Source organism: Podarcis bocagei, assembly GCF_964188305.1.
Source record: "Podarcis bocagei genome assembly, chromosome: 2".
Classification (NCBI taxonomy): domain Eukaryota; kingdom Metazoa; phylum Chordata; class Lepidosauria; order Squamata; family Lacertidae; genus Podarcis; species Podarcis bocagei.
Window position 1 is genome coordinate 3511779 of NC_138126.1, and position 17078 is coordinate 3528856.

The 17078-nt window shown below is 47.6% G+C and overlaps 1 protein-coding gene across 1 annotated transcript; it reads left to right on the forward strand.

Moving 5' to 3' along the window:
* Positions 1–904: 904 nt before the first annotated feature.
* Positions 905–6337, forward strand: LOC308579717 (uncharacterized protein; the record flags this gene model as incomplete). The annotated part of the gene is made up of 2 exons (XM_081180649.1): positions 905–2037; positions 4894–6337. Exon 2 carries the CDS (start codon positions 4925–4927, stop codon positions 6335–6337), a length of 1413 nt encoding a protein of 470 aa, XP_081036775.1. The 5' UTR covers positions 905–2037; positions 4894–4924.
* Positions 6338–17078: the final 10741 nt, after the last annotated feature.

The following is a 17078-nucleotide window of genomic DNA, read 5'->3' on the forward strand; positions in this document are numbered from 1 at the left end:
CTCCCTGGAAGCTCAGTCCTCTCCACACTGATCCTCGGCTGCATTGCTGTTATTGTTGTTTAGTCGTGTCCAACTCTGTTTGCCAGGAGGTGATGGGACCAGTGGCCATGATCTTGGTTTTTTTGATGTTGAGCTTCAGAGTATATTTTGCACTCTCCCCTTTCACCCTCATTAAAAGGTTCTTTAATTCCTCCTCACTTTCTGCCATCAAGGTTGTGTCATTTGCATATCTGAGGTGGTTGATAATTCTTCCGGCAATCTTAATTCCGGTTTGGGATTCATCCAGCCCAGCCTTTTGCATGATGAATTCTGCATATAAGTTAAATAAGCAGGGAGACAATAAACAGCCTTGTACTCCTTTCCCAATTTTGAACCAATCAGTTGTTCCATATCCAGTTCTAACTGTAGCTTCTTGTCCCACGTAGAGATTTCTCAGGAGACAGATGAGGTGATCAGGCACTCCCATTTCTTTAAAAACTTGCCATAGTTGCTGTGGTCGACACAGTCAAAGGCTTTTGCATAGTCAATGAAGCAGAAGTAAATGTCCTTCTGGAACTCTCTAGCTTTCTCCATAATCCAGTGCATGTTTTCAATTTGGTCTCTGGTTCCTCTGCCCCTTCGAAATCCAGCTTGCAGTTCTGGGAGTTCTCGGTCCACATACTGCTTGAGCCTGCCTTGTAGAATTTTAAGCATAACCTTGCTAGCGTGTGAAATGAGTGCAATTGTGCGGTAGTTGGAGGATTCTTTGGCACGGCCCTTCTTTGGGATTGGGATGCAGACTGTTCTTTTCCAATCCTCTGGCCACTGCTGAGTTTTCCAAATAGTCAAACCCTTGGTCCACCTTGGAGAGGAGAAGAGAGAAAAAGCTGGAAGGTCCTGAGGGGGAGGAGGGAGGAGAAGGCCTTCTCCAAAGCGGCTCTTTGCTTCTGGAAGCCCCTCCCAGGAAGTAGCCAGATACCTCTTCCTCTCTCTCAGGCTCCCATTCTTAAGTGTTTCCACTGCATGGTTAATCGATGGTGCTGGTGCTGATGATGTATATATACCAATCTAGGAATATGGGAGAAGGATGCTATAGAAAGGCTTTCATGGTTTATATATAAGTATATCCAGAAGGCATTTCTATTACAGTGGTGCCCCGCAAGACGAAATTAATCTGTTCTGTGGGTGTCTTCATTTTGCAGGGTTTTTCGTCTTGCGGAGCACCGCTATCAAAGGCTTAGCGGATAAGCGGCAATTTGCAGATAAGCGGCTTAGCGGCTTTCAGAAAAGGCAAAATAAACGCAAGACCCCCCAAAATTTTTCGTTTTGCGAGACAACCCCATAGAAAAATTCATCTTGCGAAGCAGAAAAAAAAATCGGAAAGCCCTTTCGTCTTGCGCGCTTTTCGTTTAGCGGGGCATTCATCTAGCGGGGTACCACTGTACTTTTATTTTTTGTAGGCAATGTCAGAGTGGGTTACAAACTGAGATACAATCTATCAGCATCCAAAGATCCATAATCCGCCCCAGTCTCGGGCATTTCCACGGTAGACAATACCTGTGGCTGGAGACTCTACACCCAGGGCTGTGCATCTGCAGGCCTGGAATTGCCAGTATTACAGGAAAGGGCTGGGAACTTGCCAAATTTACAGACAGTATGTGAGTGAGAGTTTGTGTTTGGGATGATAGTTTACAGCAACCGTGTAAGTTTCTCCATCCGTAACTTTTCATGAACCGATATTGCAGTAGGAATTCCAAAATAATTATGCAAAATCTACAAAGAGACTCTCAGGATAATGGAGATTGCGAGTCTTCCTGCTCCACAGTCCACATCCTCAGCCTGCAGCCCACAAATGCTGAGACCATAAACCTTTTATTAGCCCTTAATGGGACACCAGCTACTTTGTTATACTTTCTTCAACACATGAATATTTTTGAATACTTTTCCAGTGACGTAAATGGCACTTCCGTTTTACTTATTCCGCACAGGAAAGAATCTGATCTGCAAGTCTGAGCTCAACTTCTTCCTTGAAACAGAAAAATAAAGAGACTTTGAGAGGTATGTCCTTCCTCTTGCCTGGGAGACGGTATCTTGTAGGTCTCGTTTCAGTTTGTGGGAACATGAGAAATGTCCTGCTGGAGTAGGATCAGGGCCCACCTCGTCCATCATCCTCTTCTCACAAGGACCAGCCAAGGAGAACCCACCCCCCCCAAGCAGGGCCAACAGCTGTCTCCCCACTCAGGACTCCCAGCCCCTGGGATTCAGATGAATAATTCCTCCGTAGGGGGAGGGAGAGTAATAGCTGGGAACTGAAGGACTGCTACTGAAATGGTGGGTGGTTCTGAGAAGGTGGACACAATGGAGCCGCCTCAGGAAGTAAATGGTGCAGGATTAGGGAATGTGTGTAGTTGCTTGGAGTGTATCAGAAGATGTTACACATCACGGAGGAAGGAGGAAACAATACAGATATTTAGCTTTTTTAGAAGATGGAGAAAGTGTGTCCCTCCAGATGTTGTTCCAGTAGAACTCCCATCATCCCTGGACATTTGCCATCCTTGCTTGGGCTGATGGCGCTTTGAGTCCAGCCACATCTGGAGGGCCAGAGGTGTCCCACCTCAGCATAGATGGTTCCTCTAGGAGCTCAGACTCACCTGGGAGGTCAATGTGGGTATAGATACCAAGGGTTACTGAGACACGTTTTCAGGGATTATGATTGATACCTAGACTCCAAATCCAAGGTGCCCACACTAAATGAAGGTCTGGATGATACCCTCAAAGAGGTCTGGTTTATATTCCAGAAGACGGCCAACCAGGGAATAGATGTGAAGGTTCTGAACTGAGTTACAATCGAGATTCTGAGTTACAGTTCAGGCTGAGAAATGGAGGCAGGGATCCTAAATGTCATCTAAAGGTGGTTTCCCCCCTCACGCTCTCTTCTGGTGGAAGCATCTCTGACTGCTCCTCCTCTCTCAAAAGTCAGATTCTGTCCTTCCACCCCCTTTTGTTGACATCCATCTGCCTCGAGACACAATGTAGAGTCTCCATGAGGTTGTAGTCAAACAGGGGTGTTAGAAGCACAGACGTGACCCCCGCAGAATACAAGTCTGGGCAGTGTGTGTGGAGGTCCTGGGCTGCCTGCACAACAAGTCCATCTTCTCCAGCAGGGTGGCCCCATTTAAAAATGCAAAAATCCGGACAGAGTTGTTGAGCTTTCTAAAAATACAAATTCTCCCCAAAAGAAGCAGATTTTGAGCTTTCCTGATGTTTCCCACCATAGAAATCTTCGGAATGTAATGGAGCAGTGGTTTTGCCTTGTGTGGGTGATAAATCCCAGTCTGTACACAGGCTTCTTGCTTAATCTAAAAAGGCTTTATTATGTACAGAAAAACCATCATAAATCACCCCGGAGATTGGGCGGACATTCTCTCCGGCTCAACAGCTAAAAGCAAAAGTAACTAACACGCAAAGAAAGATTCCCGTATGTGAACAAAACCAGGCCTCAAGATGTGAGACGGTCACACAGAACTGTTTAACCCTGTAAGTTCTGGTTCTACTCACAAGAAACGGCAGCCTTGCCAGACGTCTAGGTGGACCTTTTGCCGATCTTGTGAAAATCCTCCTCGATTCCCGGGGGGGAGCAGACCTATCTCAACCTTCTCAACCTTCTTGATATGGTCCAAAGGGAAGCAGAGCAATATTTTTGGCCCCAGCTTGGCCCCAGGAGTTACCGGAAGGAGGCATACAAGGACTCCATCCAACATCTTGCAATGTATTTGGACCGATAGAAGCTCCATATAAAGCGCTCAGGAGTCCAGCTGTGTTGCAAGGAGGGCTTTATTCCAGCTGCAGTCCTGCAGCATCATAAAGTACCATAAATCAGCCTTCCTACATACGGGGGAGAAGCCATTGTGGAGAAGTCAAGCATACCTCTGTATACAAGCTGGCTATAGACCATCTCTTGGGATGCTGACTCACCACATGGAACTGAGTCAGCATTTCTACTTAGCATAGTGTTAACTCCTTGATACCCACAACACTCCAACACAATCGTCTTAAGGACGTCACTCCCGATTCGTGTAGGGTTTACTGCTTAGCCTCTTCTTTTCCTGAAGATATTCATGCAAGTCTGCAGAGGTTTAGGATCAGAGTTTTTCTTCTGCTTCTTGGCCTCCCTTCCCAGGTTGATGAGCCCCTCAGTTCCCTCTACGGCACTTGCATAAACCACCCGCTTAACCATTGGAGTCACTATTGGTCTCGTCTGCTCAATGTGCCAGAGCCTGTCATCACATGCAGTGAAAGTCCCCATCTCACCAAGGGATTGAGACCCATCAATTATCCTTAACTGGTTTAGTTGGCCTGTCAAAGCTTTTCCTGGGTTGTGTGTGCTGTTGCATGCTGACAGCGTCTAGGACCCACAGGTGAGAGCTGAGTACAGGTTGGGGATTAATGGTGGACCAATCATCCCAGAAGGAGCCCTATATGTCCCCCACAAGAGGTACTATCCCAGCCCCAACACCCCATGACATAATACTATTAATGTATTTGATATCTCAGGAATAAATTTGTGTCTCCAGCAATAAAACTAACAGCTTCATCCCATGAATGAATCAATGCTAAATGTCCAAGGCTGAAGTTTCCATTAAGTGCACTTATATATTGATGTTTAATATCGAGCTTCTTCAGTGTGACACAGATTCCGCATTGAAATAGAGGAGGTACGTCCAGGAGTGAGGCAAATGGAGAAAGGACAGTGAGAGAGGCCTGGGCAGAGAATTTACACTAGGATAGTCCAGTGTCAGAAAACGGGAACGAGATCAGGTGGCACATCATAATTATAAATACTAATTGGGATGAGTGCCAATTGAACTTGATGTGTGTCATATTCCTTTGTTCTCTCCCTTGAAACACCAACAGGATTTTGTCTCCCTGCACTCTGAAGCAGACGATGGAGAAGTCAGGCAAGAGTTCTGGGGGGCCATCTGTAAATTCAAAAGGATTAACGAAGAAACTATTTGAATGTATAGAGTGTGGAAAGAGCTTCATTCGAAGTGAAAACCTTAGAATACATCATCGAACTCACACAGGGGAGAAACCATTTAAATGTATAGAGTGTGGAAAGAGCTACGCTCATAGTGGGAAACTTCGACTACATCATCGAGCTCACATAGGGGAGAAACCATTTAAATGTATAGAGTGTGGAAAGAGCTTCAATCGAAGTGAAACCCTTACAATACATCATCGAACTCACACAGGGGAGAAACCATTTAAATGTATGCAGTGTGGGAAGACCTTCAGTCAAAGCGGACACTTAAGACTACATCAACGAACTCACACAGGGGAAAAACCATTTGAATGTATAGAGTGTGGAAAGAGCTTCAGTCGAAGGGGAAACTTTAGAATACATCAGCGAACTCACACAGGGGAGAAACCATTCATATGTATGGAGTGTGGAAAGAGCTTCAGTGAAAGTGGGAAACTTCGCCTACATCATCGAACTCACACAGGGGAGAAACCATTTAAATGTATAGTGTGTGGAAAGAGCTTCTCTCGTGGTGGGAAACTTCGACTACATCATCGAACTCACACAGGGGAGAAACCATTTAAATGTATGCAGTGTGGGAAAACCTTCAGTCAAAGGGGAAACTTAAGACAACATCAACAAACTCACACTGGGGAAAAACCATTTAAATGTGTAGAGTGTGGAAAGAGCTTCAGTCAAAGTGGACACTATAGACTACATCAACAAACTCACACAGTGGAGAAACCATTTAAATGTATAGAGTGTGGAAGGAGCTTCAGTCAAAGTGAGAAATTTCAACAACATCATCGAACCCACGCAGGGCAGAAACCATTTAAATGTATGCAGTGTGGGAAAAGTTTCAATCATAGTGGAAACTATAGACTACATCAACAAACTCACACAGGGGAGAAACCATTTGACTGTATAGAGTGTGGAAAGAGCTTCACCCATAGAGGACCTCTTCGACTACATCATCGAACTCACACAGGGGAAAAACCATTTAAATGTTTGGAGTGTGGGAAAAGCTTCAGTCATAGTTCAAGCCTTAGAATACATCAGCGAACTCACACAGGGGAGAAACCATTCAGTTGTATGGAGTGTGGAAAGAGCTTCCGTGAAAGTGGGAAACTTCACCTACATCATCGAACCCACACAGGGGAGAAACCATTTGAATGTATAGAGTGTGGAAAGAGCTTCACTCATAGAGGACATCTTCGAATACATCATCGAACTCACACAGGGGAAAAACCATTTGAATGTATAGAGTGTGGAAAGAGCTTCAGTCGAAGTGGAAACCTTAGAATACATCATCGAACTCACACAGGAGAAACCATTTAAATGTATGCAGTGTGGGAAAACCTTCAGTCAAAGTGGACACTATAAACTACACCATCGAACTCACACAGGGGAGAAACCATTTAAATGCATAGTGTGTGGAAAGAGCTTCAATCAAAGTGGACACTGTAAACTACATCAACGAACTCACACGGGAAAAACCATTTGAATGTATAGAGTGTGGAAAGAGCTTCAGTTGAAGTGGAAACTATGGAGTTTGGAGTTTACAGGGTTAAAACTCCTTGGTGACCTGTATCTGGGAGGGGCCTGAAGCAGGGCCGTACGTCACAGGCTTTGTCTGTCTTTGTCTGTGAGAGTTGGTTTCACTCTAGACTGAGAGACACTGCAAGAGAGACTGTGTGTGCTTTTAGCACGGGAAAGATGCCGGAAAGCTCTGATGGAATGAGACTGATTTATGGCTTGTAAATAAACACTTTTTAGAGATGGCAACGAACTGTCTCTGGACTTGATTTATCCCTCTATCTCACACGGACTGCAGGACCGCTGCGACTCTGCTTTCCTGCCCAGGTCAGCCCCCCAGCAGAGCTACACAGGGAAGCGCTGACTGGACAGCAGGATTTAATAGCCAAAGAAACCTTAGAATACATCAGCGAACTCACACAGGGGAGAAACCATTTAAATGTACAGAGTGTGGAAAGAGTTTCAGTCAAAGTGGACACTATAAAATACATCAATTTCACATGGGTGAAACCCTTTAAATGTAAGGAGTACGGAAAGTAATGCAGGTAACATCTTAAAATAGTAGAATACAAGATGTAATGTAATGTTAGGGAGGGGGTGTCATCTGGAGAGCTGGTGGTGAATAATGGTGGGCTGAGAGTCACATGATTTTTTGGTCTTTGGTGGAGAGATTGGAAATGTTCATGCTTGAAGTTGGGATGCGAGAGTTGTGAAAAGTGGTGTGAGACTTTTTGTGTTGCTTTGGATGTACACTTGTTTAATATACGAAGAGTCGCATCACTCCCATTGTTATAATTGCAATAAGGAACAATTAAGACAGAAATCTGAAAGCATCTTCTTACATGCAGATGGTAGTCTTGAAACCCTTGTATATAGTTTATATTGTACGAATTAAATGTGTTACTGCACTTCCTCATTTTTGGCTACGTCAAGGTTGAAGTGTTGAAATAAAACATTATCTCTGGTGGCATCATATAGCTTGTAGCTGGGACCCAGATACGAAGCCTGCTTGCACCCGTGATTGGAACAAAGTGGTAGTCTAAATGTGTTTTGCCTTTTTAGCTTTATAAGATATGAAACTCACTTATGTTTGCAATTGGAACCCATAGTGGTTAACACACAAAACTAGGGCAGCTTTCGGTGTGCTGCTTTTGTCAATAGGTAAATTCTGGGGGTGGGGCTTTGACCAAATAAGGGCAATAAGGGATGGGCATCAGGTATGATCGGGCGGTCTGATAGGCTGTAACCTCTGCGCCAGGTTACAGGAGGGACATTTACCCCGGGGGGAGGTTAAACGCCTGTGTTGTTCTGACCTGGGTGTGCCTGAATAGCTCCCCCATGCTTGCAACAATGTTTTTCTTTAAATAAATTTTACTATTTCACCAATGGGCTCAGAATTTATATGAAAGGCTCCTAGGCCTTTCAGCTTTAGGAGCCAGTGTTTTATTCCTCACATAGAGCAGAGTGGGCACCATCAGAGCCTCTGGCAGCAATGTGCCCGGCGGTGGCACAGGTGTGTGTTAAATGCTTCACTGTAAGCTCCTAGCCAATTATCCCCCAAATAACAGACACAGGGGAGAAACCATACGGATGATGATTATGTGGAAAGATTTCAGGCAGGTCCCAAACTTATAATGCTAAGGGACAACTGTGGGAATGTTAAGGATAGTAGGAAAGGATATGTTGAATAAGTGATATCCTTCCTTCACTCATGCTAGTGAGTGATGTAGCAGAGCAGTTTCCCCTGAATATAGCAGGGAGATAGTTTGCAGATTCATTTGAATCTCTTTAGGTAAGTCATCCAATCTGGCTTGCCCAGGTGGATTATTCCTCGTGTCCCCTTTTATCCCTCCTAAAAGAGAAAAGAGTCTTTCCTTAAAAAATAATTAAAAAATTACTCACCTTTCAGTTCACAGTTTGATCCCTGAAAGGCCGGCTTTACTTTAGCATTAACATTAAGCATTAACATTAAGCATTGTTAGGTGTCATCTTCGTTCCGGAGCTCACAGAGGCTGGGAATCCAAGCAGGCAAAGGGAGATAAGGACACTGGAATGGGAGAGGGAGGAGGGGCAGCCGAGTGGCATAGCTTCAGAGAACAGAGAGCAAGCAGCAGATACCAATCTTAGCTCAGAGACAGAAGGAGAGGGGCCAGGAATAGCTAGCCCCAAAACTCGAAGGCGCAAAAAGGTCAGTGAGAGGAGGGGAAAAGAGCGGAAGCGGGGGGCCGCTAGGGGCGCCTGGGAAGATGGCCGACAATACCATCTCTCCGGCTCACACGAGGTAGTTTAGGGGCTGATTATGGGAGTACATCAGCCTCCCGATTTCTTCCCAGGGGATGAGAAGATGCTGCCTCGCCCGCGGTTGCCCATAAATCACCTCTGAGTTCAAAAGAAGGAGGGGGTGGGGGCACTGGACGGAAAGCCCTCAAGTGAGCTCTGGATCTCCCTGAAGCTACTTCTGAGAGCGACGCTAGTTGCATTACTTAAGATTAACGATCGGATATAAAAAGTAAATGCACATGTTTTGAGCGAAGGAAAGGATATTTTAACTGCTAATTAAGCCAGCCACTGGGAAGTTAAAAGCGATGGGAATGAACTGAACAGCAGATTACTTCTAAGAATTACAGCTATGTTGGTATGTAAAAACGGAACCGAAAGGGGGGGAGCCTCTTCTTTTATTTACGATACTGCCTAACAAACCCTCCCCTAGAAGAACCGTCATATGACTGATAGCAAGCGAGATGGGAAAACAACTGTGTGGAAACAAAAATATTAACTAAAGGATTTCCTTTTTAGAAGGTATGAAGAAAATGAAAGGCTCTCTGATGACGCACTTAACCGGGATCCACCATTATGAGACAGACTAAGTTGCGAGACTGATAGTCAGAAGGGGGAGGTGAGCCATTGCTTTGTTAACATGTTTGGATTGTGTCTTTGAGTCAGCAAACCCTCCCCTGGAAAGACTGATTTATGGTCCAACTGGTCTGGGAAAATTAATGAGCAGACGCGTAAGACTTTATTACGTCAGAACAGACTAAAATGGCGCCTGCCGCTCGAACAGGACTGTTGGATCAGCGTGTGGTGATTTAAGGAGAGCCTTACAAAGTTCACACAGAAACATAACAATGTTTGGTTTAACTCGCCTGCAGAAACAACTCAGAGGCTATTAAGAAGAAAAATGATAACAACAAGAAGACTGGAAGATGGGATTTGTGAACAGCAAAAGCAGTAGAAATATGAGATGATTGGACCCTTACCGAGCTCAAAACATGGGAACCCCCAACAAAAAATTCAGGATTATGTAATATGTATTGGTATAATTTGGAACAATTAATGTGATTTGATTGGATTGTTAAATGGAAAACTTAATAAAAATTATTATAAAAAAGAAGTGCAGAAGCGAAAGGGTTTTTTCCTCTGTTGGAAGAAGAGGAAGGGGCGGAGTTTAAACTCGGCAACTGCAAACTTGGAGTCAGACACGGAGTGAAGGAACTCCAGAGTGATTTATGTGTTTGAGCAATAAACCTTGAGATAATAACTGTCGGTGTCTTGCGTCTGTGCGAGAGCCAAGCCATTACTGTTAGGATACATAAGGCACAAAGGTAAACTCTTCCCGGTGGCCTTGCCACATTCCCCCCTTTCAAGCTTAGAAACAAGTTACAGTTGTTTCTTCAGCTTGACCTTCATGTTGAACTCTGGTATAGACAATTGTCTCTTCCAGGGGAACCTCCTCAGGGGGCGTTTCACAATTTTTTTTGTTTCAGTGTGTCTGACTCTGCGTGACCCCATGCACCAGAGCACGCCAGGCACTCCTGTCTTCCACGGCCTCCTGCAGTTTGGTCAGACTCATGTTGGTAGCTTTGAGAACACTGTCCAACCATCTCGTCCTCTGCCGTCCCCTTCTCCTTGTGCTCTCAATCCTTCCCAACATCAGGGTCTTTCCCAGGGTGTCTTCTCATGAGGTGGCCAAAGTATTGGAGCCTTAGCTTCAGGATCTGTCCTTCCAGTGAGCACTCAGGGCTGATTTCCTTCAGAATGGAGAGGTTGGATCTTCTTGCAGTCCATGGGACTCTCAAGAGTCTCCTCCAGCACCAGAATTCAAAAGCATCAATTCTTTGGCGATCAGCCTTCTTGATGGTCCAGCTCTCACTTCCATACATCACTACTGGGAAAACCATAGGTTTTACTATACGGACCTTTGTTGGCAAGGTGATGCCTTTACTTTTTAAGATGCTGTCCAGGTTTGTCATTGCTTTTCTCCCAAGAAGCAGGCGTCTTTTAATTTTGTGGCTGCTGTCACCATATGCAGTGATCATGGAGATCAGGAAAGTAAAATCTCTCACTGCCTCCATTTCTTCCCCTTCTATTTGCCAGGCAGTGATGGAAGCAGAGGCCATGATCTTCTTTTTGATGTTGAGGTTCGGACCATATTTTTGCGCTCTCCTCTTTCACCCTCAATAAAAAGTTATGCTGGATTTCTCAGAGGCCTTTAATACCATTGACCACAACAACCTCCTGGAACATGTAGAGGAGCTGGGAGCTGGCGGCACTGTTATGCAGTGGGTCCGCTCCTTTCTCCTGGGTCGTATCCAGAAGGTGGTCTTGGGGGATGAGTGTTGGACCCCTGGGCTCTCACTTGTGGGGTGCCACAGGGTTCCATCCTCTTCCACATGCTGCTGGGAGAGATCTAGACCCAGTTCTACCTCTCTTTCAAATCGGAACCAGTGAAGGTGGTGAAAGTCCTGTGTGAGTGCCTGGAGGCGGTTGGAGGATATATGGCGGCTAACGGATTGAGGTTGAATCCTGACAAGACAGATGCCCTGTTTTGGGGGACGGGGCAGGCAAGATTGGAGAATTCCTGGTCCTGAAAGGGGTAACTGTGCCCCTGAAGAACCAGGTGTGCAGCCTGGGAGTCATTTTGGACTCACAGCTGTGCATGGAGGCACAGGTCAATTCTGTGTCCATGGCAGTGTCTACCAGCTGCCTCTGGTATTCAGGCTGAGACCCTACCTGCCCGCAGACTGTCTCTCCATAGTGGGGCATGCTCTAGTTATCTCCCGCTTGGACTACTGCAACGCGCTCTCCGTGGGGCTACCTTTGAAGGTAACCTGGAAACGACAACTAATCCAGAATGCTGCAGCTAGACAGGTGACTGGGAGCGGCCAAGACCACATAACAATACCAGTCTTGAAAGACCTGCACTGGCTCCCAGTATGTTTTCGAGCACAATTCAAAGTGTTGGTGCTGACCTTTAAACCCTTAAAGGCTTCAGCCCAGTAGACTTGAAGGAGCATCTCCACCCCCATCATTTTGCCTGGACAATGAGGTCCAGCTCCGAGGGCCTTCTGGCGGTGTGAGAAGCGAAGTTACAGGCAACCAGGCAGAGGGCCGTCTCAGTAGTGGCGCCCGCTCTGTGGAAAGCCCTCCCATCATATATCAAATAAATAAACAACTATCTGACGTTTAGAAGACATCTGAAGGCACCTCGGTTTAAGGAAGGTTTTAATGATTTATTTTTTAATGTATTTTTTAATATTCTGTTGGAAGCCACCCAGAATGGCTGGGGTTAATAATAATAATAATAATAATAATAATAATAATAATAATAATAATAATATTGAACTAATTCTTCAATTGTGCTTTTGGGGTGTCTTCCTGCAAGCAGACCACTGTGTACACAAGGGTTTCACAAACCTGGGTTTCCACGCTATTTGGAAGACAACTGCTAAAGACATAGGAAAAACAATCATTGGAAAACAAATAAATATTGATATATATTTATGAAGGCAACCCAGCTTAGGGAAGATTTTTATGTTGATGTTTCAGCATTTTAAAATCTCCCCGGGACACGGGGAGATTTTAAAATGCTGGGGGTCGGCAGTGCTTCGCTCCCGACCCCCAGCATTTTAAAACGCTGTTCCGAAGTGGGGCGGGGGGGCGGGGACACCTGGCCCCGCTGCCCCACTTCGGAAAGCTGTTCCGAAGTGGGGCGGGGGGGCGGGGACACCTGGCCCCGCTGCCCCACTTCGGAAAGCTGTTCCGAAGTGGGGCGGGGGGCAGGAACACCTTCTGAAGGCGGGCAGGGGGCGAAAGTCTTTGTCCCCCCTGCCTGCCTTCCCAGGGGCTTTTAAATGAGGTCCAGCTCCGAGGGCCTTCTGGCGGTTCCCTGTGAGAAGCGAAGTTACAGGCAACCAGGCAGAGGGCCGTCTCAGTACTGGCGCCCGCTCTGTGGAAAGCCCTCCCATCATATATCAAAGAAATAAACAACCATCTGACGTTTAGAAGACATCTGAAGGCAGCTCTGTTTAAGGAAGGTTTTAATGATTGATGTTTTCATGTATTTTTAATATTCTGTTGGAAGCCACCCAGAATGGCTGGGGTTAATAATAATAATAATAATTTTGAACTAATTCTTCAGTCCTGCTTTTGGGGAGTCTTCCTGCAAGCAGACCACTGTGTACAAAAGGGTTTCACAAACCTGGGTTTCCACTCTTTGGAAGACAACTGCTAAAGACATAGGAAAAACAATCATTGGAAAACAAATAAATATTGATATATATTTATGAAGGCAACCCAGCTTAGGGAAGATTTTTATGTTGATGTTTCATCGTGTAAATAAACAATAATAGTCACACATACGTATATACGTATATTATTTAAACTATACAAATAATTGTAATAAATCAGCACGGCTCCTGCGTCTTATTACTGCCTCCCTAATACCTAGCCCAGTCTTCAGCAGACATGGATTCTGCCTTTCTTCTTCTTCTGGCCTTTTTGAGGAGCCAGGAAGAGTCTCCGTAAGACCCTCAACTTAACTCTATTGAAATGATACAATAACAAAAGTAAATAAGGAAAGACTAAGTGTGCAGCTGCCACCCTGCTGTGGAGGGAAACATCCATCCATCATCTCGCACACAAATAGGAAGCCCCCCGCTCCCGCCCCCATTTCCACTCTCTGCTGTGGGGAGAGAGGCGACTTGGGGGGAGGAGGGGGCCATTTCCCGACGGAGCCCCCAGAGCAGGAGGCCAAAGGCAGCGCCATCTCTTCCTGTTTCCATCCCAACACAGGCAGGGGCTGCTCTGCGAACGTAGCTCTAGAGGCGCGCGCCTGCGACAAGGAATCCGAAGTGTCTCTAGGTCGGAAGTTTCCAGGGGGGGGGGCAAAGTGGAAAGTGGGAGGTTTCCCGAAGGGGAGGAGGGGTGGGGGTTGACTAGTTCCCCTCACCCCCCCCCACTCCGCTTTATATTGCGGGGAAGGAACCCGGAACAGCGAGCAAGGGAGGCGGAGGTCCAGAGAGGACAAAGAGGTAAAGAGGCTGCGTGGGAAAGGGGGCGATTTAGGGGGGAGAGGGAAAGACAGAGACCCCTCCTGCAAACAGAGCCATAGCTATGGGGGTGGGCTAGCTGGGGGGGGGGTTGTTTCTTTGCACCAGGTGGCGCCTCCAGCAGGGCGCCGTTGAGGATGTCTTTGTGGGGACGCAAATGTCTCCAGTTGGGTCTTTGACTCGGGGGAAATGCAGCCTAGTTTCCCCCCTGCCCGCAAAAAAGCCCCCCTCCTGGGCCTCATAAGGAGGGGCTCCGATCCCCGCAATCCTGCTGCGAAGGGGGGGGCAACACCTGCAGGGATTGCGTGGCAGGATCTCCTTACGGCCCCTCCCCCCCACCCATGTTTCTTTTCCCTGGGGGTCCAGGAGGTGCTCAAGGCCCCCGATCCATGCAATCCAGCTGCCCTCTCCTTTGCAGCGCCCCCCCCTCCACACGCGTCTCTTTTCCCCGGGGGCTCAAGCGAGGCTGAACTGCCCTGCACCCCCCCCCCGCGGGCTCTCTTGCCTGAACTGAAACGTGATGCCCACCAAGGGGGTCCCCACGAAGACCCCCGTCCCCAAGCAGGGTTGGATTTGATCCCAGGACCCAAACATGACGCCCCCCCGCCCTCTGCCGTTTCCTGCTGGCAGGAATCCCTGCGCCTTGAGGGAGAGATGGAGGCCACGAAAGGGTTAAAGGAAGTGAAATAGGCCTGGATAGAGACCCCCCCCCTCTCCCGCCTCCCTGCCCGTCTTGGGAGGCCCCTCCGGATGGAGAGGTTGGCGCGCCCGGGAGAGATGCGGCGCAGAGGGCGAGGGGTGAGCGATGCCAAGGGGGTTTCTGGGTGCAGGGGAGACTGTGGGACGGAGGGAGGAGGGCAGAGGAAGATGGGGGGCTGAGGGAGGAATGGCAGCATCCCTGGGGGATAGGAGGCCAGCCGAGCAGAGAGGGAGGGTGAGAGACTCTTCCTTTTGGAGAGATGTCTCCATCCTTGGGCGCTGGAGGAGGAATCTCCGGTGGTGGGTCTGCCTTGGCTTCTCCCTCCTGCCCAGGAATCTGCCACTCTTTCCCCACTGATCCTCTCAAGCTACTGCATTGATGGCTGTGGGCTGCATTATACCAAGTCAAACCGTTGGTCCACCTTGGAGAGCAGAAGAGAGAAAAAGCTGGAAGGTCCTAGGAGGGAGGAGGAGGCCTTCTCCAAAGCGGCTCTTTGCTTCTGGAAGCCCCGCCCAGGAAGTAGCCAGAGACTTTTCCCTCTCTCTCAGGCTCCCATTCTTCAGTGTTTCCTCTGCATGGTTAATCGATGGTGGTGGTGCTGATGATGTATATATACCAATCCAGGAATATGGGGGAAGGATGCTACAAAAATGTTTTCAGGGTTTATCGGTAAGTATATCCTGAAAGCATTTCTATTACTTTTATTTTTTGTAGGCAATGTCAGAGTGGGTTACAAACGGAGATACAATCTATCAGCATCCAAAGATCCATAATCCATCCCAGTCTGGGGCGTTTCCATGATAGACAATGCCTGTGGCTGGAGTCTCTACACCCAGGGCTGTGCATCTGCAGGCCTGGAATTGCCAGTATTACAGGAAAGGGCTGGGAACTTGCCAAATTTACAGACTGTATGTGCAGGGACGCGGACTTAGAAAAAATATTGGGGGGGCCCAGGAAAGCTCATGAATAATAAATAAGCTCATGAATATGCAAATAAAGTGACTCCGGCCCTAAATAGGGCAAGCCACGCCCCCCAGCCAGCCGATTGGCTGGCTGGGAGGTGTGGCCAGTCGGGATTCCCCTGTTCTCGCGGGATTTCCGGCAGTGCCTTGGCAGTGGCGGTGGTGCTGCGAAGCAGCGAGGCAGGAGCCCCCGCCCCCGGGGATTCCCTAATCTCGCGGGGGACGGCCGGGGCTCTCCGATTAGGGCGTGCGGCTGGCTGCCTGGCGAAGGAGCAGGTGGGGAGGAGGCGGGGGACGGCGGCGGCGCTCTGCTGGAAGGGCGCCCGCCCGAGATTATTGGGGGGGCTGAGCCCCCCAAAAAATTTTTTTTAGGGGGCTCGAGCCCCCTCAAGCCCCATGGAGTCGGCGCCTATGTGTATGTGAGTGAGTTTGTGTGTGGGGTGATAGTTTACAGCAACCGTGTAAGTTTCTCCATCCGTAACTTTTCATGAACCGATATTGCGGTAGGAATTCCAAAATCTACAAAGAGACTCTCAGGATAATGGAGACTGCGAGTCTTCCTGGTCCACAGTTCACATGCTCAGCCTGCAGCCCACAAATGCTGAGACCATAATACTTTTATAAGCTCTTAACGGGACATCAGCTACTTTGTTAGACTTTCTTCAACACATGAATATTTTTGAATACTTTTCTAGTGACGTAAATAGCACTTCCGTTTTACTTATTCCGCACAGGAGAGAATCTGATCTGCAAGTCTGAGCTCAACTCCTTCCTTGAATCAGAAAAATACAGAGACTTTGAGAGGTATGTCGTTCCTCTTGCCTGGGAGACTGTATCTTTGTAGGTCTCCTTTCAGTTTGTGGGAACGTGAGAAATGTCCTGCTGTATTAGGATCAGGGCCCACCTCGTCCAGCTTCCTCTTCTCACAAGGACCAGCCAAGGAGAACCCCCCCCCCAAGCAGGGCCAACAGCTGTCTCCCCACTCAGGACTCCCAGCCCCTGGGATTCAGATGAATAATTCCTCCGTAGGGTGGGGGGACTAATAGCTGGGAACTGAAGGACTGCTACTGAAATGGTGGGTGGTTCTGAGAAGGTGGACACAAGGCAGCAGCCTCAGGAAGTAAATGGTGCAGGATTAGGGAATGTGTGCAGTTGCTTGGAGTGTATCAGGAAGATGTTACACATCACGGAGGAAGGAGGAAACAATACAGATATTTAGCTTTTTCAGAGGAGGAGGAAGATGGAGAAAGTGTGTCCCTCCAGATGCTGTTCCAGTAGAACTCCCATCATCCCTGGTCGTTGGCCACCCTTGCTTGGGCTGATGGCGCTTTGCGTCCAGCCACATCTGGAGGGCCAGAGGTGTCCCACCTCATCATAGATGGTTCCTCTAGGAGCTCAGACTCACCTGGGAGGTCAAGGTGGGTATAGATGCCAAGGGTTACTGAGACACGTTTTCAGGGATTATGATTGATACCTAGACTCCAAATCCAAGGTGCCCACACTAAATGAAGGTCTGGATGATACCCTCAAAGAAGTCTGGTTTATATTCCAGA